Source organism: Halyomorpha halys, unplaced genomic scaffold, assembly GCF_000696795.3.
Source record: "Halyomorpha halys isolate HHAL.00 unplaced genomic scaffold, Hhal_1.1 Scaffold116.1, whole genome shotgun sequence".
NCBI classification, from domain to species: domain Eukaryota; kingdom Metazoa; phylum Arthropoda; class Insecta; order Hemiptera; family Pentatomidae; genus Halyomorpha; species Halyomorpha halys.
This window is the reverse complement of record NW_027105704.1, coordinates 1,057,491-1,082,142: the sequence shown is the minus strand read 5'-3', so window position 1 is coordinate 1,082,142 and position 24,652 is coordinate 1,057,491. Positions and strand designations below refer to the sequence as shown.

Genomic DNA, 24,652 nt, shown 5'->3' with positions numbered 1-24,652 from the left:
TTAGTTTTTTATGAATACTAACATAAATATAGAGAGTATTTAGCGAGTTTAATTTCATTAAAACGAATTTCCACCTAATAATATTTTAAATGAAACAATAAAGTTGATTATTGCAGGATTTGGTTGATTTATACACATTTTTAATTTTTACGGCACGATTTTGCACATTTTGAGTATTCACTACACGATTATGGTGTAACAGCATGTTTTCCGGTTCTTTCTGTTTGCTAAACAGGATAACTAAGTGCTAATTCAAGTAAAGCTACATTAATATTGCGATTGTTTTAACAAGCGAAGAAGCCAAAGGGAGAAGAACAAACGGAATAATATAGGACACAAACATTTGCCACTGAATAGGATTCGAAAATCAGAGATGTTTGTCCAGTACAAAGAGAGCAACACCGCAAAGGTAACCAAGCTGGGTCCTGTTTCATAATAAAGTACAAACTAATACTATTAGTCTTGTAGTTTCTACTTGATTCAATTTCACTAGCTTGCATAATGCTGACTTATACTTTAATACTATTTATCTCCTGTAATATCACTAATAGTCGTCTCCATTACGAAAAAAAAACTATTAGTGTCAGTACTTCGTAGTTTGTATACTTGTGTTTATAAACTAATACTATTAGTTTTCATCAAGAAACAGAGCCCTGGGGCCTCTTTCATAATGAAAGCTAATAGTATTAGTTCATAATACAAGTATTGAAACAACGTGTTAATTATACTAATACTTATTTTTTTCATAATAGGGATGACTATTATTGATACATCAGGAGTTAAAAAGTACTAAAATACAAGTTACTGTTGTACAAGTCAGTGTAATTTTATTAAATGAAATGGACAAGACTAATAGTATTAGTTTGTACTTTATTATGAAACAGGGCTTAGGTGGTTAATATCCATCAGGGTGACTTATGTTGCATGCTCAAGATTTCTCAGAAAAGTCAATTTCTGGATATCAAGGGAAAAAATACTGTGATTTTGTAATGATAATTTTTCTGTGCCTTTTCCTTCGAGTATTTCTAAATGGTAATCTGTATTATTCACCGCTCAAAAACGGGAAGCGAGGTAAATAATTATATCTGGCATGCACCATACCAACCACATTATTTTATTAAATAATTCCACGTAAAATAACAACGAAAGTTTATTTAACACTTAAGTTTATTTATGAAAAATATTTTATGTATTTTTTTTGTAGCTGGCGAGCAAAGTATAGGAATAAACATTTATTTTTAAAACTAAAACCTAAATGTTGACAAAACAACGCAGTCCCTCCCTTGATCGGGCGGTAGGCAGCCTGTTAAATTTTACGATCCAGTAAAACAAGAAACAGAAATTAATACCTAACTCACCGTTTCCAGTGTCTGCTATAATATGCCCTTCCTCAACTCAAATATTTAAAACTATCAAATTTTTATCAACCAACGTATTAAATTATTATTGAAATATTGTCTATCACTGACTGATCCCTAATAAAAATTAATCATTAACATCTTCTAATTAAATAATATCACTTATTCACTTCCAGCTAGTATTATTAAACATAATGTAACTTATATAATTATGGAATGATAATTATTTATTATAATATGAATTTAGTTCAATGGTGTAGTAAGTGTAATATTTTAATACGTCAAATTTGCCACAATAATCTTAGTAGTTAACTATGACTTGTCTCTTTAAACAGAAACACATTCTGAAAATTATGTTACTCTTTCTTATTATAGGACCAACTCCAGTATCTATGTAACATCTAGATCTTAATTACTCCTGATCCCATATTTTCTCCATACTGAAATTTTGCATGGATCTAAGTATAAGCTGGAAAACTTTTTAAATCTGAAATGCTGTATTTGGGTTTTTTCAAAATAAAAATTTTGAAAACAAATGAAAATAATTTCTTTATTTAAGAGTTTTCTTATCACATGTCCATTGAAAGAACATACGATGAGCTATTAGGCATCCCTCAAGAACCATTGGTAGTAAATCTGCGAGCAGTTTTGTGATACACAACAGCGAAATCCGACTATTTCCAATATTTTTAAATACCAATATTAAAAATTTACCAAGGAAACAATAATTATAAAACAAATTTATAGTGAATTCACCATAGTTTCTAAAACAAATATGTTTATGTTAATCGTAGACATAAAGGCTTAGACCTAAAATGATTTCATATGGAATAACCCATTGAAAAATATGCAGTATATGTAATTATATAATTTATGATTTTAAATTTTTATAATTTATGGCTAGTAATTAATTTGTTATTTCTTTCCTAATTCAACAACTTCAAGTATTTTATTATCCCTAATTTTGATATTCTATATCTGTCCGGCTTAAAACGATGAGACATTATTTTTTCTTCTAACTTATATAATTCAATTTGCAGCTGCTGTTCATTCGTCGGCAAGAGAGGCAACGGTGCCCAGGCGATATCCATCGGCAAGAACTGCGACAAGTTTGGCATCGTTGTACACGAATTGGGACATGTGGTAGGATTCTGGCATGAACACACTCGTCCGGACAGAGACAACCATGTCCTCATTGTCAGGGACAACATCATGACAGGTATGCTACACTTATTGCTTACTTTTCATTGTAATTTACTTCGTAATTCAATATTTTTGATATATATTGAAAATATATCAGTCAATCTAGTACAGTTAGAAGATTTGCTGCTCTTAAAAATAAACAAAAATCAAGAGAGCGGTAAAGAATTAGGAAATGAAAATATAAATATAAAATCAATTATACTTTGACTCTCTTACTGAATGCACTCGGTCAGCCAGAGATTTAGCTCTTAGGTATTATAAGCAGTAACACTATAAAATTAAAATAATACCCATTACAACAAAATCACAACTCAAAAATTCCTTTAAATTTAGACAACTACAGAAGAAGGAAACAGTGTGGAATCGAAATATATATTGGTATATATATATTTAAACTAAAACCAATAAATTTAAGAAATAGGGGTTATGGGAAAAAACAGTAACACTATTCGAAATTACTGACTAAATGATAATGAAAGGATAATTTGTCCGAGGTCTACAAAGCTCTGTCAGTAGAAGGGCCTAGACCGGTTAATAATGGTCCTTTAAATGTAGAAAAACCAACAAATAAATTAAACTAATAATTCTTTAAACGAGATTCCATAGCAAGAAAGTTATTCTAATTATTTCTCTACTTTTTTGTAGCTGAATTTGTACTTGAATAAAACACATACACACTTATATCCTTGTTATATACACACATACTTGTTACATACACACATACTTGTTATATCCTCTATGGATTACAGAGGATATAACATTAAGAAAAAAAAATTAAAAACAAAACAATTATCCAGTCCTATTTTCAATTAATTTATTATATTCAACTATTTTTAAATTAAATAATATCACAGCGACCGTTTAAGTGAGCCTGCTAAAAAAAGTATTAGTGGGAAAATTCCTTTTTCGGCACTAGTACTGGTACTGGTTAAGTTCCGTTAGAGAAGCCCTGGTAGTATAGTTACTTATTTTTTTACGCTTAACTAAACGATTATTGGTAGTAAAAATTAGTTTATCACATTGAGTCTAAAAATATATTTTATATTTAGACACCAGAAAGTTTTTTTCACATCTTCATCATCACCCCCTCCCTTATCTCATTCCCACTTCTTCTTCCTCCCTTCCTAGAAGGGAAATAAATTAGTAATATAATAAAAATAATTGAAATAACAAATAAAGCACTGCTATTATTCTATATAATTTTGGTTTCATTCACCTTTTCTGTAGTGAAATGTCACAACCTGATTGACAATGGATTGCCCCCCATCTTGCAACCTGCCTGGGATTGACTTCCCAAGTTACTTAAGTCAAGTGTACTAAAAATAAGTTACAAAGTGGAAACCGAAAATATGTTGGTAAAAGTTTGTTTTTAAATTCTACGATTAAGGTATTGACATGGAAAAGACACTAAGACGCAAAATTTTACAACAGAAGGCAAAAATGTTTCATACAGGTAATAAAATAAGACTTTATTTTTTCAAAAAATCTTGAATTGTTTAGCTACCATTTTGCCGATTGACTAACTGATTTTTCTATAACATAGGCCAGAACGCTTTATTTTCCAAAAATAAAGGAAAATTAGATCTTTTTTTATTTACAACCTTTCCCTTTGTGAGAGTCTCAATTATAAATTTTATGATTATAATTCAGTCATAAATTATAACATCGGGAAAGGTCTGTCTGTTAACAAAATTTGTGGATTCAACAAATGGATAAGTTTAAAATATCAGTTTTCACCTAAAAATAGCAATGGGAGATAAAATATTTTCTGGGACCAAGGAAAAAAGAAAACAAAAATAAATCTTAAAACGTTGTGAACCTACGGAACTCTGGTAGGTGGCACATTTGTAGAATGTCGGCGCCCGGAAATTGAGTTTTCATTGATGACAAGTCCTAAAAATATGTGCATAGAGGCTTAATCTTAAACATTAGCTATGCTAACCTCGCAAAGTCTTACTTTTAACAACTATTATTAACCTTTTTTTTTTTTAAAATCAACACAAATCTAATATAACAGAAAATTGCATTTATTTAAAAAGGGTCGATAAAGAGATATATTACTTTTTTTCAATCGCTTTCAATACATTGTGAAAATTATTTAGTTAATGCTAATTCCATGTTCCTTTGATTTGATGCCGATCTTGAAAACTTTTTTTTTATTAATTAAGAATGAGTGTAAAAGAAAAAGTTTTTAAATATATGTCTGTTCAACCTTAACCTTTGAACAGCCCTGATGAAGCCCTGCAAAGTGGGGCGAAACGTCGGAAAATAAATAGTTGTAAACTATTTTTGTTTCTCTTTTGACCGCAACCCTGGGCATCTTCTTATATATGAAAGTTTTTAAGTTTGAAATAATATTACACCGAAATGGTAAATATTCGGTATATAATTCAAGTAAATATATAACCCACTTATGGGCATATAAATAGAATTAGTTAGTATTTAAAAACCCGACGATAGGAAAGACAGTCGTACCAGCCAACAAACTTTTCGAATTGCTATAAATCTGTCCTTACTAAAATAATTTGTTATTGGGCCAACAAGATACAAACACTACTACTTTCAGTCGCAGTGCCCGCCTTCAAAATCTCCGACCTATCGTACACCTCTCATCCCAGGTCACCTGAACTCCAGTTCTCAATTTCTCACTTCCCTAAGTTCTTCTAATTTGACAACGCCACCATCCTCATCGTTTTCACTCTTCCGATAAACCTTTTCTCAAACTCTCCAAACTTCGCTGTATTAGTAAATAGATAAATATTTTTCATTTGATTCAATCCTTGGTTCATTACCGATGAACTAAAGGAAGGTGGCCATACTACTAACAGACCCAATACATACTATTTTCAACAAATAATTTTTCTGTATAAAGTAATATTAATTAGTAAAATTAGTAACAATAACTTCACTATATACCTAAAATCGTAGCCAATTTTTTTTATATATAGTATTAGGGATAGTTTACACAAATCCTTTATTTGATTGAAGTCTTGACACAATTGCAATGGTCAAGAAACTGGAACTTGAAAACTTGGAAACTTGAAAATAATGCCGTTTTCCACAATTATTCATAATACTAGTTTTATACTGAGAGGGATGACCCTTCTCAACCATTAGTAAACATGAATACTGATAATTATTTAAAGTACATACTTATTGTTATTTCAATAATAACTTAAGTGTCTGGTCATTTAAATTGTACGAACGTTTGTGTAATCTTGAATTATTAGTCCCCACACGTTGATCCTGAAAAAAGTCCCCGAAATGAAATATTAGACATGGACCAGCCTCAACTACTGAAACCCTGGACGTGAACACCACAATACCAAGAAACACTTACCATTCACAAAGAGAGGCATCAGTGAACCTTAATCCCTAGAGTTCGAGCGGTGACAGACTATTTTAGGATTAACCCCGTTTATAAACAGACACAGATGGTTCTTCCTAAGCAGATGTCTTCAGGGATACTAAGGACCTCCCTTTATAGTCCCTGGCCTTCGACATCAAAGGCAGCCCCCAAGCCCCTGCCTTAGGGCTCTGGCTTAAAAACTGGCTTTGCATTTAATATTTTCGTTTCTAAGCCCTCTTTCTCCGCAGAAAGACGTCTTATTCAAGAAAATACAAGGAAAAACCATTGTGCTTTATACATACCATAAAATAGTTCACGGAAATCGCCTTATTCCATCCAATATGACAGTAAATATATAAATAAACGTTTTTTTGTTTTTTACTGAACAAAAACCCCGCCTCAACTAATAACTGAACTGAATAACCAAATACTAATTCAAATAAAGCTACATTAATATGGCAACTGTTTTAACAAGCGATGAAGCCAAAGGGAAAAAACAAACATAATAATATTGGACACAAACATTTGCCAATCTGAGGAGGATTCGAAGATCAGAGATGTTTGTGCAGTACAAAGAGAGCAGAACACCGCAAAGGTAGCCAAGCTGGTGGTTAACATCATCAGGGTGACATGCTCAAGATTTCTCAACAAAAGTCAATTTCTGAAGAATAAGGGAATAAATACAGTGATGTTCTAAAGAACGATAAATTGTCTGAGCCTTTTCCTTCGGCTATTTCCAAACAGCAATCGACGAGGATTAAAATAATTATAAGAGGCATGACCATACAAATCGCAAACATTGTTAAACAAAAAATCTCACCTATTTAATGTCACAATAGTAGACATGGCATGAGAAATGGATTTCGTAAGATAGCAGAAGGCGTGGAAACCAATGGCTAGACAAAGGCGAACCAACAAGACATTTTCATAAGCCTCAGTTGAACCCGAAATAATTTTTGACCACAGTATGGTGGTCTATAGTCGCTATTATTCCTTGCAGCTTTTCTCAAAGGTGGCATTCACCGAAAAATACTGCTTAGAAATTGATGTTATGAATTGGAAGTTTATGTTAAGGATGTACTTATTCATAATCGATTATTCAAAAAAGAATCAATCCTTCTCCACTATGACCAGACATAACATAACCTAAAAACTACAACCACTGCACGAGAAGAGCTCCGAAATACTCCCACCTCATTTGTCTGACCATTACTGACACACTTTTTATTTTTTAAAAGAGAAAAACTTTCTAAAATGCTTTTCGGGAGTTCATTTTTCAAGGGTACGATTTTTTTTTCCTGCCGAGAAAACTGAACTCTTTGTATGCCACGTGCATTGATTCTGGCGGAAATTATTTTCACTAAATATATATTTTTGACCAAAAGACAAGATATATTTTCAATAACTATTAAAAACCTGCATTGTTTTTGCACCCAACCAATATAACGAATAAATTGATTGCACATGTATTTAAATTAACCACTTGATTAAAACATTTACCAATGTAATAAAATTTATAAAGTTCAAGGGAGAATAAGAACTATTTTAAAGCTCAGAAAAGTTTATGTCTTTTGGCCTAAAGTTCGAGCCTATAGAAGAAAATTTATCTTTTGTTATATCAGACGTGAATAGACAATGGGGCGGGGGACAAAACTATGCCCCAATAAAGTTGGTACCTGATTTGCTAAGAAACCTAGCAGTAAATCAACTTAAATTATGGAAATTAAAACTTCATCCGCCTTTTAATTAATTGATATACGCCTTTGAATGATAATCTAATCGAATAAATAAATCTGTAAGGCGAATTCCTTTTCTCTATATCACAATTTAAATTCAATCCAAATGTGATTGAACAACTTTTTTTATAAATTGATATAATAAACTATTATATAATCAAATAAATTGAGTAGATGTTTCAATATCAATTATAAGGTAATTAGTTAATTTTAATTACCTCATCATCTAATTTTATGTTGTATTTTAATCGACTCTTAGGCAGATTATCTCTATTATTGAAATAAATGCATACATATTTTTTTCGAAAGTAAGAACCAATACTTGTATTATTATAATAACTAGCCCTAGAAAAATGCCGGAATCCTTTATAATCTATACAGACGGATCAAAATCAGACCAATCAGCAGCATCATCCTTTGTAACTAATGACTCAACGTTCAAAATTAAACTCCACAAACTAACTCAAAACATAACATAACAAAACATAGTTTGTGGAGTTTAATTCACTGCCGAACTAAATGCAATAGTAGCAGCACTTCACTTCTGTTTGTCTTTAAACCACACCAACATAACAATATTTACAGACTCATTAAGCTCTTTAAAAGGTTTATATTGTATGTATCCAGAGCATCCGAAAATTTCCTGCATCCATTTTCACTTAAATACTTTACACAATATGGGTATGTCAGTTATATTAATATGGGTTCCAAGCCATGTAGGAATTGCAGGGAATGAACTAGCCGATCACGCTGCAAGAGAAGCACTCGCGCTTCCGGGACGAGGTAAGGCAATTATAACTCCATCAGAAATGAGCAAATCTCTTGGAAAGGAAGTCAAAAATAAATGGCAATCTTTGTGGAATGAAAGCCCAATGAGTAAATTAAAAATTATTAAAAAGGATGTCAGGCCCTGAGGTACCTTAATTCGCAAATGCCGTAGAGAGGAGGTTGTACTGACCAGGCTGAGAATAGGTCACACGAGGCTCATCCACTCCTATCTTATTTCAAAAGAAACGCTTCCGAACTGCCAGTAATGTAACAATAATCTGACAATAAGGCATATTTTTCAACAATGGCCATATTTCACACCACACCTCAATAGCTTAGGACTAAACCCAGATATTTCGAAAACCCTCGGAGACGATGATAAAACAATATAATTAGTGTTTCAGTTTCTAACATCACAACATTTACTGGCAAAAATATAACATTGAACGAAAGAAAAAAAACAATAATAATAAAATAAATAAATAAAATAATAAATAATCAAATTAAAAAATAAATAAAATTAAAGGAATATAAGCAAAAATAAATAAAATATAGATGGCGTTGATGACCAATGAAGTTTGGCGCCACTAAATAAAAACAAACGAAACAAATAAACCCCTAAAAAAAATTGCATACTTTCCATTTATGAATTATGGGAGCCACAAATGGAAAAACAAAAATAATACCATTTTTTTTTTTTTAATGAGTATTATTCTAAATTCATTTCTTGATTTAACATAGATCATTAATCTCATGGTTTTCTAAAGACTGGAATTGATTTTAATTTGAATGCGAAATTAGAACCATGCACATTTTATACTCATAGGGTGCAAGACAGTTTTGAGTACCATATCCTGCCCTGCATTCCTATATTTTTTTCACTAATAACTAAGTTTTATTTTTTCAAAATATATCCCCATAAAAACCTTGAAATGTCGTTTTTGTAGATGTAATAATTTTTTTTTAGAATAACAAACATTTACTGACATCGTTAAATAATTCTATTAGTGGACCACTAAAATGCAACATGAATCTAAAGCTTTGACAATAGTACATAATAATACAACAGTACTCGAAACAATTAATTAATGAGTTACCACCTCATTTGCAAAGAATACCTAACACACTTGAAATAGTACTAATAATAAATTTACAAATAAATTTTAAATTAACACAAAATATAAAATGTGGACTGTTGTGTCTCTACAAAGATAATAGCAAAAAAAGTGAAACATTATGATTATATAAAGTAGACTGAATTAACAGCGAATTAAAGAGAAAAACTTTAAGGAAGTTTCATTTACGCAGAGAACCATGACGATAAGAGATTAATAATTTATTTGGCTCAGTAACTCATAAATTATGTATTTTTACACCGAGTTAACACTGACGACACATAATAAAATTATACAACGGAGTAATTTCATAATTTGCATTAATAATAGATTATGTGTCTCCAAAAAAAATGGAAGATTATGTCAATATTCGAAAAATGTGTTAATATTAAAAAAAAAAAAACTGTACAGAAACAAATGAGACTAACTATTTCTGAACGCTGTACAGCACCCAAGCTGTATTTACCGGCTCGTTAAATTTCCCAGTAACGAGGGACCTGCATTTGTTAGAAAAGGCAGCGTGAAGGATTCAAATCAACAATAGAGCTGAATATACAAGTTTGTACATTAAATATTTATGTATATTCATTACATGTTTAAACAAATAAAATCAATAATACATTCCTTAATAATCACCAAATTTCAGAAATTGTAGATAAATTTCTTTTTAGATAGTAAAATAATTTTTTACTTTCACTTATAGGTATAAGGAATATATACCTATATATGGTAAGGGCGAGTAGTTCGTGCAAAATTTCGAATTCGAGGTGTAACGAAAATACATAATTTGAGATTTCCTGAATCCAAAAAAACTAGTCTGAGTAAAATGGTCTGTTTAAGAGTTAGAACTGCCTAGCTCAAAAACAAATAGTTATGCGAAATGTGTTAAATTACATATTTCGGACGGGGATATGCCTGGGATGAGACAGCAACTTTTTCGATAAAATCGACTGACCGATGCAACTTGTGTGCAACTTAACAGAATTGATTTTTCACATTTTTTTTTTTTCGATTTCAACGAAAATAAAAGTAACGATTTTGATTTAACTTGTCATGTTGGATATAACACTATCAGAGCTGCTTTTAAAGGGCCCGAGGATCATCGCAACTTGGTAGATCACATTCGGAGTTTAACTCGGTTCGCGGCAGAAGACAAACAGAGCAACGGAATAGTAGATCGCCAACTCGGAACAAACACTCAAAAACAATGTATGTTGATCCTAACTACGAGCCGAAAACAATGTCAACACTACACCCATAGCTAGGAGACAATGAAACCCAACTTACAAATAAACAACTTCAACAAACATTATAACCATTTTTTTTATTTATTTATTTTTTATGTTTTAATACTCAGTAAACCTTAACGATAATACTGAAATTCGTTAAATAATTCCGCAATTAATTTTGATTTATTTTTAAAGAACAAAAATAATCTTTGAGTAAACAATTGAAAAGAAAAAAAACATAAAATGTACAAAATACTAACAAAAATTTTAATGTACTAAATCTGAGGCGGCGCCGGTTCGAACTTTGGGGTTCGACTCTTTTCATTTCTAGGGCGAAATGACCTTGAACCTCCACCATGGTTAGAATAGTTTGGTTACCACTAGATAACCCCCCTCCTTCTTATGTCAGAAATAACCAGGAAGGAGGACATAAAAAAATATTTTTTCCGGAAATAAATGAAGATTTCACGAATCAATAAAAACAAAATGGTTATGACTTTAGTTTTTATATCTTCGATCAAACTGACTATGGAGACTAGCTAATATTTTTTTTAATTTTTAGTTTCCATAATTATTTATAAATAGATTTCATAAATTGATAAAACTTTTATATTACACATATATAGTTCTTGACATTCAGGAAAGTGTATAATTAGCAAAATATATTTTTTAATACATATTTTTGTCGTAATATTTTAACGACTACTTCCAATGAAATAAAAATTACCTCCTACATCTGGAATAATTTACTTTAATCTATTAATATAGATATATAATAACCAACATTAAGCTTAGAATTAACAAATTGCTTTTACAGGTCAAGAATACAATTTCAACAAGCTGACAGAAGAGGAGGTGAACTCGCTTGGTCTTCCGTACGACTACGATTCTATAATGCACTACGCCAGGAATACTTTTTCAAAGGTGAGTACTAGATCCCTCAAACTCACGGTTGGTCACGGACTGGGCTTTCATTAAAGTCATTCTTCAACAGGAGATGTACTGGTCCTGGAATACTAAACTCAGGGTATTAAAAGCTAACAAAATTTATGATCAGCCTAGCTATATGTTGCGTACCGATGATCTGCTAATGAACTTATTCCAACAACTAGAAACTTAATTAATTACAGCCAGGCATGTTTTACTGCGCGAGTGATCGATAATTTGGTAAAAAGAAATTCCCTCAAAGAACTGAATCATTGAACCCAGTGATCGACGAAACATTACTGAGAGGGGCCACCTGAAGGTTACCTCCTCCTCTTCCCGGTCAACACGAATATAAATTATGAAAAAAGAGTAAATCGGTCGTAACCAAAGTTGGATTTTAGATTTTCTGTAAATTCTCTTCATCATATCAGAGGAGAGGCATTTTTTCTCAAAAAATAATCTTTATGAGGTCAATTTTAATTTTATCTCGTATAAGATTTTTTTTAACTCATCATACACATTTTGTTTACTACATAAACAAAATATTTTTTCAATGTGCTTGGCCTATAATTTTGCGCTCCTAGGACGGGAGGATGATAAGAAAGATTCTGTGATAAGAAAGAGATAATAGTGTTAAATTGATTTGTAATTAAAAGTTTTAATATTGAATGTGAAGAGAGACAAAATAGAGTCATTTTGATTGAAATTTATTACCCGGGCAGAATAGCCTGCAAAAAGTTTTCAAATTATTGTTGTGAGTGTAAAATTGTATTTAAGATTATCCTTGAGGATGTCCGAGTTGGCTGAAACGTTAGACTTTTAAAGAAATAAAGAGTGTTTTGAGACTTAAATTGGATGCAATTTATTTTATTTAAATAAAAATATTCTCATCAAACGTAAAGTTTATCAACCAACTAGGCGAATAATTAACAACTTATCTATAGTTTAAACTATAAAATAAAAATAAACTATATCCGGTGAACAGATACAATCCGGGACAGAAGGAGACTTGACTAAAAATAGCCGCGATAGCCGAAGATTGATGACAAGCCACCGCAGGCCGTCCCGGGCAGGCTGACTGTTATCTCTTGTAATGTCCCATCGCATGGGTCTCCTCTTCTCCACATACACTACACTTAAATTAGTATATCTTACAAAAATATGAAGTTATTTCTAAAATTAATTGACTCAATAAATTTGTCAGATTTTGATGACTTATTAGTAGATCAATTTAATATATACAAAGATCGGCCCATGTCATGTAATTACATGACTTAATTACATGTGAACTTCAACAATCATTAATTTAAAAAAAAAAAAACTGTACCACTATAATCCTTCATTAGTTGGAAAGGACACGCATCTTCTTTACCAACAGTTGTACTAGGAGACGAGAATGAATCCACGTTCAACTGCTATATTTAACCCCCAACAAAATGAATGACCCATGTGCCCAGTTAATTAGATCCTAGTTGGGCCCGGAATTCGATCCACGGCTAATCAAACTAAAATCAATTGTTTGGCAACGACCGGACTCGAACTTGATCTAGGGTAGTGGCTACCAAACTGGGTCCCGCTAGGGATTGCCATTCGATTTTGCAATAGAAAATAATCCATTCATATATAATGGCATTTAACACTCCAAGGTGATTTACAATTAGGCATTAATACATAATTTACAAATTGTTGCTCTATTATCACACCAATAATAGACAAGGGTGTCGCGATTTTTTTTTTAGCCCGATAGGTGTATCTCAAAATCTTTTTAGCCAAACCAGGGTGTAGCGGCACCTCAGCTCTAGAGAGTTAGTGAATACAGTGCCTTACCAACCGAGCTACCTCACATCTCACTTCTTATATTAGTTTTAATTTGACTATATACATATTTTTGATTATACATATCCAAGTTTCTTTTTTTGGACAAACAATTCTATATAAATATCTTAAAATACTAATGTATCTACTCCAACAGGTCCAGAAAGATAAGCCTTTCCATCGCGATTCCAAACCTTTTAGCGAGAATTTTTAATCAAAATATTTTACCATCAAAAATTTTCATCCAAAAACTTTAAATTTATTTTTTAAATTCTTATTTTCATGAGAATAAACCCACATTTCGTCGAATTCTGTTTAGTATTTTAGAGAAGAGGTTAGAGTAAATGTAAAAAAAAAATTTTTAATTATTAACAATTTTTTTTTCTTAACAAAAACATATTAACCTTAACCTTAAATAATGTCATATTTCATATTCTGATTTCGAAAATCGATTTGAGAAGAGATAATAATGTGGGTTGGGTGATCTAAATTCTTGGGGGTTTATTTTTGTAGGTTGTAAATTGCTAGAGGGAATTATATTTCGGTAGAATTTCAATTTGGAAAAAACACTAACATACCCAATGATTTTTCTGCATAAACAAACTACAAAAAATATATGAATCCATTTTTTATTATAAAAGCCAGAAGGATAATAATATTTATTGAGAGCTCTAATGAGCAATAACCTGCATGAGAACTGAGTTTAGAGAAATGTTATGATAAAAACTGAAGTAAATAGAGTAATAAAAAATTACTGTTTCTTTTCGGTACTTTTTATATTTCTGCAAAAATCATATACATTATTTTCACACCCAAACAAACAAAACTGTAAATATAACTTCTTATGATAAATTTTTATTAAATCGAGATACAATTGGTTGGACATGACTCTCTGCCAAGGTAATTTTTTTAATTGAAAAACTGTGTTTAGCACAACTCAAATATTTTGTTCAAAACTAGGATATTAAATAACAAAACATCTCATTCCTTCTAAATGAAATCTTTTACAAAACATTTTCTTTTTAAAATGACAAAAAATTACATTTGTTATTTATTTATTAGCATCAAACATTTGCACTAATTTAACAAGCATGATTTATACATACAAATGTATTACTTTACTCACCTAAATGTGAAATGAGCAATACAGTAGAGGGAAGTATTGCGATTGTGCAAAATTTCGAATTCCAATTTTCAACAGAAATACATGTGTTAGGGTTCTCTTGAGTTCAAATAACCATTTCAACAAAATGTTCTTTTTTTGTGTGTATTTTTGGGTGTACGAACAGCTAGCTCAGAAACAAAAATATTGCGAAGCTCAAATTTAAGGTAAGTAAATTCGTATGATGTTATTGCTATTTTTTACTATAATCGACCTATAGAAAGTGCCAATTAATACCACCTTATTTATAATGATGAGTTAATAGTTGTTAATAAATGAGGAGAAGATGGTTGGGGGAGCGGTCAATGAAGAACACAAATAAGTACAAACTTATTTATTAGTGCCAACCTTTCGTTCAGATTTTCAGGCCTTCATAAGGGCGACAAGTGCAGGCCTCAAGCATAAGTATCCACAGCAAAGTATCAATTGTTCTTAAAACATGCACCTGTCGCCTGACATTTGTCGCCCTAATGAAGGCCTGAAATTCTGGCCGAAATGTTGACAATAATAAATAAGTTTTAACTAATTTGTGTTCTTCACTGACCACACCCCAATGGTCTTCTCCTCATTTACACCTATTTTAAACTTTTTTACTATTGTCTCCAAAAAGACTAATGATTCTGTTTGAATTTGTAATATCAATGTAAAATTAATTGGTCTTTAAATCAGATATAGCATGCATATCCTCGTTGAAATAGTCTGGCTTAAATTCCTAATTTTCAAAAATTTAATTTTGTTTATCTCTCATCGTTAGCAGTAAGAAACAATGTGAAAATTTAAAATAAAGAATAATTTTATGATTAACTAAAGGAGAAAATAAATTAAATTCTTTGGTTGTTTATTCTGGTTTTACTTTCACTTACATACATATAAAATATACAGTAAGGGAAAGTATTGCCATATTGAATAATAAAGTAATAGCCATTTTGAAATATAAAAAGATTAATTTCAACTTAGATGGTAGGTAAGTGATATTTTAACAATGTATGCACCATTTTTTTCCAATTAGAATGATCTGCATTAATTAATTTAAAGATAATTAATCCTAAGTTAAACTTTATTCTAGACCATTGATAAATTAAATATGTATTTCAAAAACTATTTATTTTTTCAAAGGGAACCTATCTCGACACGATTCAACCAACTGACTATGGAAAGAACAAAAGGAGACCTGAGATAGGTCAAAGGCTGAGATTGAGCGAAGGGGACATTGCACAGACAAATCTACTTTATAAATGTCAGCGTAAGTAAAAACTTTTAATTATCACAAACGACTTAGTTTATTCCTACTTTTTATTTTCAAAATCAAATTGATTTATTAATACAAAGAAATGATAATAAATACAGTTACAAAATGACAAAAAGAGGATATACAAAGGAAAGCTCATTACAAAAAATCAGTTGATTGATATTTTAATATCCTAAAAAATTTCAGTATCTTGTTGATCCTATCTAAAATGAGAGAGAAGAGATTTAAATAGATCTAATTGCCTACACTTATCTTTGTCGTAGTTCATTAGGACCATATCATTGACCTTAAAAAGATACTGGGCAAGATTTAGAAGACTACAGTCTGCATTATATTAACTAGTTTAGTTCATCTTAAGTATTGAAAACATATGCTTCAAAATGCATAATAAAAAAAAATAATAATAAATAATAATTAAAACTGAATATAAGCATTTTATTTTATTTTGATTAAAATAATACTAATCATTCAAAATCAAAAATGTGGTATTAGCATCTTATATTGATGTAATATAATTATATTTAAAAAAAGTAAATATTTAACTAATGTGCAGTACAATTTTAAATGAAAATTAACCTAATGTAGATATTTTATACCAAGTTAGAAAGTAACAATATTCTTAATCTTAATAATTGCTATATTAATTTTCGTAATATAGGTTGTGGTAGGACTCACCAGGAGAATTCGGCAACTATAACATCTCCGATATCCAGACATGAAAGTGAGAGGTGTGAATGGCGTATTATGGCAACTCATGGCGAACGAATAGTCCTAAACATCACTGATTTAGACCTGTACAAGAGTGAGAACTGCCGTACGGACTACTTGGAGGTGAGGGATGGTTACTGGCACAAAAGCCCTCTATTAGGTAAGAATTATAACTATAAGCTAAATTAACAATAACATTTAACCCACTGAAAAATAAGTCTTTTATGTTCAACTAAAGATTAAAAACTCATCTTTTTATACCTTCCATTTATTCCAATCCTCCACTATTATGTTGTATAAGGGACTGACAGAACCTACGCATTTCTGCTAGGCTGATATTTTTGAGGATTTACTTCCATCCTACTGTCCCTTAATTCATTATTGGACCATTCCCAACAATTTATCCTTTGAGTTATGTGCTAGTATCGATACTATTCAATGATCCAGTAAGTATCACAATTAGAATGGGGGAGATCTTGGATAGATATAGGGAATTTGTCAAAGATAAAGACCTCTTGTCCTATAACCTGTGGTATGGTAGGGTCTTCATTAAAACAGACGCTCCTCAAAGCTATTTAAAAGTCAGTTGCCCCATAAACTACTTGAGAATAATTGCCAAGTAGGACTAGCTGGTAAATACACAATTACTCTAAGTGTGGGTCCATACAAACATATTTGGGACCCCTAGAACCTATGTCCAGCATATTATAGATCAGAATTGGAGGATTGTTTCAATTTTTTAATAAACTACCCCACATATCATAAGAACCGAATCTGATACATGGTGAAACTAAGCTACCAAACCAGTTGTATGAATTTTTGTCTGTACCCTCACAATCGGATCTTAAACTTCTTTTTATATATGTAACACAAAGCCTTATACTTAGAACTGGATACCTATCTTCACAATAAGATGTATAGTTTTTGTTTCTTTTATTTTATTAAATAAGTAATGTCATTTTTGTTTGGGTTTTTTTTTCTTGCTGACTAATGTACATAATCCAAAATAAAAATGATTATAATCAATCTCAGACCTTCAGACCTTGAAATCCTACTGAAAATTTACACAACCAATTTCCTTTCCAAACATTCATTTCCTAAATTTGTCTTCTCAGAATATCCTTAATTCTCCCTCCCCATTAATATAAAAACCAAACCTGATCTTATTTTATTTTAATTTAATCTTCTTTAATTTAATTATCTGATATAATATAGTCAGATCTTATTTTAAAACTAATTTCAGAAATAATTAATGGCTTATGGTAAAGCAATCAAACCTTGATTGACAAGAATGACTTGGTCTGAATTTATGTAATAAAAAATAAAAGTACACAAATATTAAAGCCAAAATGAATTGTCTACCCATTATTAAAACACTGATAGATCAATATAAATAAATCTATAGCCTCAAAAAAAAATTACATAGAAAATCAATTAGATAGTTATAGAAGAAAAGATTCTAAAAAAAATTATATATCGGTAAAATATTCAAAAATAGAAAATTATTCATTATGCATAAAAAAATTAAAACCATTTTTAAACTAAAAATTACAATAAAGTTTATAACCGAAGTTTAGGATATAAAAGATTTTTTAATAGGCCAAAATCCAAATAAAATATTACTGAGATAATTATATTTCCTATTAGAGTTAGTTATTATCCTGTTTAAAGGGTTTAATTATATATTTTTCCACACAAAAAATTATAATTAAAAGGGAAAAAAAATTCTTCCTATTGATAATTAGCACACAATGAGGTCGGAAATCCAATATGGTTGGGCAGCATGGTTCATTACAAATAATGGCTTATTTCTGTATTTATAAATGTATCAGGTATGTCTTCAGAAATTCAGTTTTCAAACAACTAAAAACAATAATAAAATAAATGCCTTTTTTTAGGAAAATTCTGTGGGTCAAAAAGATCGTACGAACCAATTATATCCACAGGTAGCAGAATGCTTCTTACATATATCACGTCTATGAAGGGAGCTGGGCATAAGGGCTTTGTAGCTCATTATGAAGGTAATATTAAATATATTAATATATCTGATAAAAAATAAATTTCTAATAAACATAATCAATGGTAACTGGTCATGTTAAATAATTTTAAATGTTTATTTTAGCTGTTTGTGGGGGCAATATATTTGTTGATGAGGGTGGTCACTTAGAGTCACCAAATTACCCAGAAGACTACCAGCACAATAAGGAATGCATTTGGAAACTCAGTGCTCCAAGAGATTACCAAGTTGCTGTTAAATTCCATAGCTTTGAGGTAAATAAAGATTGATACTTTAAATATAAATAATCAGTTGTAATCCTACAACCTAAGTTCCAAAGGGTTTATTTGTTAAAACTTTATTATTTTTTATTTTCAAGAATTTCTACCTTTTTTACTCACTTATTTATACATAATCTCATGTAAAAAATGCTTCAGGCTTTTTTGGCCATTATCAAGTTCTAAAATAAAAATATTTATAATCAACTGTTAATTGTAAATAATTTTATTTTATAACTTGATAATTAAAACATAATTTATTAACAATCAATGCTGTATCTAAAATTTTTATAAACAATCAACTGTAGATTGTAAATATTATTTTAGAACTTGAAAATGGGCGAATAAGCCCAAAATGTTGTTTGGATGAGATAATGAATAAAGAAGTAATAGAAAGGATACAAATTCCTAAACAAGAAAAAGAATAAAGATTGATGTTTACAGTTTAGTACTAAGGATCTTTTTCCTTTCTTAACCTTTATTTTTGTTTAATAGAGGCATTATAAACAATTGAAGAAAGGTCATTTTAAGGTTGAATGAATCACAAATATAAAAGGTTTTAGTCTATACATTTGGCCTGATTGGGCAGAATAGGACTTCCCTAATTTTCAAACTATTAATCAGCTTTTTTATCATGATCTGTCACATAAATATAACTATGTAATTAAAAATGTAAATATGTAAGATGTAAAATAAAATTAACTTTTAAAGAAGAAAGAAAAATAATTTACAATAAAAATATTATATGATAATTTAATGTAATTAATTCCATCAGGTTGAGAAGCATGATAACTGCTTCTATGACTATGTTGAGATATTGGATGGCCATGATCCTGATTCACAAGTCATTGGCAAATACTGTGGCTACAAACTTCCACCTGATGTCCATTCAACTGGGAACCAGCTTCTCATTAAATTTGTTTCAGATGGTTCGGTTCAAAAGGCTGGATTCTCAGCAGCATACATGAAAGGTAAAATTATTAATTCAACCTATTAAAAGAACAAAATGTTTTAATTAAGCAAAAAACTGATGGTAAATTTGTGCTCTAATTTTCCAGAATATGATGAATGTAGCCTGACAGATCATGGATGTGAACAACAATGTGTCAATACCTTAGGTGGATATGAATGTGCATGTAGAATAGGATTCGAACTACATTCTGACAACAAGCACTGTGAAGGTAAAGGAAAAAACAGGTCCATAATTTATAATAACACCGACTGAAAAATACAGTATGGTACATATATTATTATATAAGGGCAGCACAATGGCACCATGGTAAGGAACAATACTTCAAGGGCCTAGGTTCAAATCCAGCTGGATAGATAATTGTTTCTGTTACACTGTAGCCATGAGTCACTCCTGTGGGGTGTAGAGCCCTCCTGAGGTCTACCCAGCCTCATAAAGTGGGAGCCCTTAATTAGGGAAAAATCTAGCAGTTGAGAGTGATCTTGAAAAAATCACCTCCTTGTATAACCGTTGTTCTTAAAAAACAGTGCTTACTTACTAAGTACTGAACCCATGACCCTTCATGAGTTGTAATGGTTCACATTATTATATTATTACATAAAGCTAAAGAGTTTGTTAGAAAGAACTAATTTCAAGAACTAACAGTCTGATTCTAAAAATTTGTTTTGTGTTAGTGTTAAGAATAGGAGATAGGGTGTTTATTGAGGAAGCCTTTAGGCTACATAGTACCACTTTACTGTCCTTAGGAATGAAGCAGTAAACATATAACAAATAGCTTGTGTATGTGCATGGCCATAATTAATTATGACAATGCCTATGAAGCTGACATTTTTAAAGGTGGTTCTTCTAAGGCTGCAGATATGGAATAAGGCTGGATTTGAAAAATACCGATTCTAGGTAGTTAAGAAATGATTATTTTAAAATATTCTTTTTTTAAAATATTAAAAAAACATAATTGTTTTTTCTTTAACTCGGAAACAATACATCTCCTGGAACATTAAACCTACTAATTTAAAAGGTAGGTTTTTTACCAGGTAAAGTACCTTAAAATGTAAGGTAATGTTTTACCAGCCATTGCAAAACTATCTAAATTGGACCAGTATTACCATACTCTATTTTGGAACTATTTAAAAAATATTCTTTGCAAGTTCCTGCGGAAATGTCTTATCTTTTTTCACTATTTATATAAACCTAAAGAGTTTACTTGTTTGAACTTATTAAACCAGCTTTCTGCTTCGAAAACACCATTGGTGTTAGATAGACTGTTCACTGAAGAAGGCTTATGGTTAAATAGCATCATGCTAGGACTTATAGGACCATAGCAGTAACTGTTTAATAATAAGCTTCATATAAAAGGCCATAAATATTCTTCTTCCATTGTATATATTTAATAAGGCTTGAGACAAATCAATAAGAACTGTTTTCTCTCTGGCAAGTTGATACTTTCTGTCAATTCATATTTATTTTTATTAGGGATTGCTTGTTTTTTTTTTTCATAAACTGTAGATTTTATTTGATCAGATGTACTTGCCCATCCAGTTGTCATATTTTTTAAACAGGAATGTATAATCCAAATTTATTATGGGTAAAACTGTGGAGAATAGCTTGTAAAATATATGAATAAATAAACCAATTATATTTATTTATTTAATTGTTAAAAATTTCTTACAAAAAATCATTAACATAATTATCTTTTTATAAAATTCAAACCATCTTTCCCTTAACAGGATGCTTACTCTAAATATTATTTATATTGTAGATGCTTGTGGAGGAACTTTAGAAGCCCCAAATGGTGCAATAACCAGCCCATCCTTTCCAGATCTTTATCCTGGTGACAAGACGTGTGTTTGGGAAATCATCGCACCACCTCAGTACAGGATCACTCTTAACTTTACACACTTTGACCTCGAAGGAAACAACGTATGTTCTTAATATGAATTGAAAATAACATCATCTGCTTGATTTAATGTATGTAGAAAGCTTAGTTACATCAGTTTAAATTTTTTTTTCTTGTTTGTTTCAGGTGTTTCAGGTGAGTTGGAAGCAAAACATTTCAAAAAGGAAAAATGTCTTATTTCGTGAGATCTAACCAATAATATAACTTTTCTCAATTCAATTATATAATCATAAAATTGTAGAATATAAAAAAAGTTATTTTTTAAAAATATCAAAATTAAATTCATTTGGTGAAAACAATACCAGAAGTTCGCTGCTTTGTCTTGGTAGTGACATATCTGACTGGAAGTTATACTTTATTATCTATTTAATATATTTCATAGATAGTACCAGTAACTGAGGCTACTTTGAGACAACCCTACTAGGTTTGGGGCAGTCAGATAGGGGAATCTGAGCAAAGAAAGTAACCTCATTCTACAGTACTACCTTTGAAGTACGTCCATATGAAATAAAATCCATACTTTTATTTAGATGTGCCACTATCAAAGCAAAAAAAAATGTATGGCCTGGTTTGTGCTGATGGAATCTGGAGAATGAGAACAAATGCTGAACTGGCAGGCCTCTACAGAAACCCGGATATTGTAAGGGTGATCAAAGTGGGATGACTTCGGTGGGCAGGTCATGTATTAAGAATGACCCAGGATCAGATTCCTAGGATGATTCTGGACAAAGGATATATTTGACAAGGAGAGTAAGAAGACCCCGGCTTTGATGGATAGATGGAGTGACAGCGGATGCCAGGTCTATCCGCAATTGGAGAGCAGTGGCAACCATTAGAGAGGACTGGCGGAAGAAGTTGCGGGAGGCCTTGACTCTACAAGATTTGTAGCGCCACAGATGATGATAATGATGATGACTATCGAAGCAAAGGAGCAATATGTCATCTGGTCATTGTTTTGATTTAAAATTATTTGTATTTTAAAAATTAAATTGCACAGAATTTTCATTACACATTGTTTAAATATAACATAATTTGGTGCAGAACACATAACTTTCACTTACCACCCTAATTTGTGTGAAATTAATCCTTATTCAATTCAAAACAGCACTTATTTATTATTCATAATGAATATACTTACCCTTACTATATTTCCATAAATAGGTTTTTAAATCATTAGTTTATAATAAGTATATATTACTACTCTTACTTCCAAAAATTTGATTTCGAACCAGGAAAACAGATCTTTTTTTTTTTTTTTTTTTATAGTTTATTCTGAACTAAATTTTTTATAACTACTAAAATTGAGAGATTGAAAGATTCTTTAGTGAAACCAATTTTTATAAGCTCTGTCTGAATATTTAAATAAGGATGAGATTTTGTTAATGACAAAGATCATTTAATGGTAAACTGATGTAACTAGTTTTATATAATCATTAGAGTAATTTTCAAGAAAATTGTAAAATAGGGAGAAATCAATGATATTAAGTGGCACTTCCAGGAAGTCGATTAAAGCGAAACAGACCTGGCACGTACTTACTTTATATACACAATTTCAGTTTTGTACAACTTTTCAACTTTGAGCTAGGTTGTTCACACAACCCAACACACACAGGTAAGTGAAATCAAAATTAGAGAAAAATAAAGTTCAAAAATGATTTCAAATTAATAGCAAAAATTTAATATTTAAACCTCATTTCAAAAACAATTCCAATCATAGTAATAAATAGTTAAAAACTTAAAGATATGTTCATCTGTTACAATAGACTAGTTAAGTTATTAATCCTTTTATCCAAAAAGTATTTATACCATTAGAAATTTGATTTTTTCAGAATTTTAAATATCTTACTGTGAGTAATGGGATCCAGGAATACTGAAAACTTATTTTACTTTAATTGGAGAAGATAGTCGAGGGGTGCAGTCAGCAAAAAAGAACATAAATAAACAAAGAATTATTTATTCATGCTGACATTTCGACCTGAGTTTCAGGTCTTCATCAGGGAGCTTGTAGCTAAGACCCCTTGAATAAATTATTTTTTGTTTATTTCTGTTATTTTTGCTGACCGCACCTCCCCTCATCCCCGACCATCTTCTCCAATTATTAATCTACGGTCTACTATATACATCTCATTATTTTACTTTATATAAATAATTTGCTTATATACTTTATATAGTTATAGCCAGTAAACTTAAATTATTCAGAATTCATTTCTGTTTCCATGTTACAGCAAGAGTGTGAATATGACAGCGTTGAAGTACATTCCAAATTGAGTGCAGATGTACTCCATAGGCATGGTGTCTATTGCGGTACAAGGCTTCCCCCAATGATAACATCTGAAGCTAATGCTCTCAGGATTGAATTTTCATCAGATTCATCAATACATAAAACTGGATTTGCAGCTGTATTTTTTACAGGTAATATTCATAAAACTCATTTTGAGAATTCAATTGATTCTCAATGAAAAGTTGAATTTAAATCGATATCAATATTTCATAAAACATGTTTGTATTTTATGCAGATATGGATGAGTGCGCAGTTGATAATGGAGGATGCCAGCATGAATGCCGGAACACACTTGGATCATATGCTTGTTGGTGCCATAATGGATATACTTTACACGAGAATGGACATGACTGCAAAGAAGGTGGTTGCAAGCACGAAGTACGGGCTCCAGTTGGAACAGTGTCATCACCAAATTATCCCGAATATTATCCTTCTAGAAAAGAATGTGTTTGGCAGTTCACAACAACCCCAGGCCATCGCATAAGATTGGTAAACAATTTAGGAGTTTAAACAACTTTACAACTTAGATAATTTTTTTTTCTCTAACTTTTGAATAAAATAAAACTTTATAATTGCAAATTAAGAAATAAAAATACCTAGAATAAATAAAA

The 24,652-nt window shown here is 30.7% G+C and overlaps 1 protein-coding gene across 1 annotated transcript in view; it reads left to right on the top strand.

Moving 5' to 3' along the window:
• Positions 1–24,652, top strand: part of LOC106677991 (protein tolkin) — a 104,206-nt gene that overhangs the window by 74,703 nt on the left and 4,851 nt on the right. The window contains exons 4-15 of the mRNA XM_014416247.2: positions 2,399–2,577; positions 11,576–11,682; positions 15,779–15,905; positions 16,570–16,779; positions 18,518–18,640; positions 18,742–18,890; positions 19,669–19,864; positions 19,952–20,074; positions 21,623–21,783; positions 21,887–21,895; positions 23,986–24,172; positions 24,277–24,530. Of these exons, the coding sequence (XP_014271733.1) occupies positions 2,399–2,577; positions 11,576–11,682; positions 15,779–15,905; positions 16,570–16,779; positions 18,518–18,640; positions 18,742–18,890; positions 19,669–19,864; positions 19,952–20,074; positions 21,623–21,783; positions 21,887–21,895; positions 23,986–24,172; positions 24,277–24,530 (1,825 nt within the window). The remainder of the gene's footprint in view (positions 1–2,398; positions 2,578–11,575; positions 11,683–15,778; positions 15,906–16,569; positions 16,780–18,517; positions 18,641–18,741; positions 18,891–19,668; positions 19,865–19,951; positions 20,075–21,622; positions 21,784–21,886; positions 21,896–23,985; positions 24,173–24,276; positions 24,531–24,652) is intronic.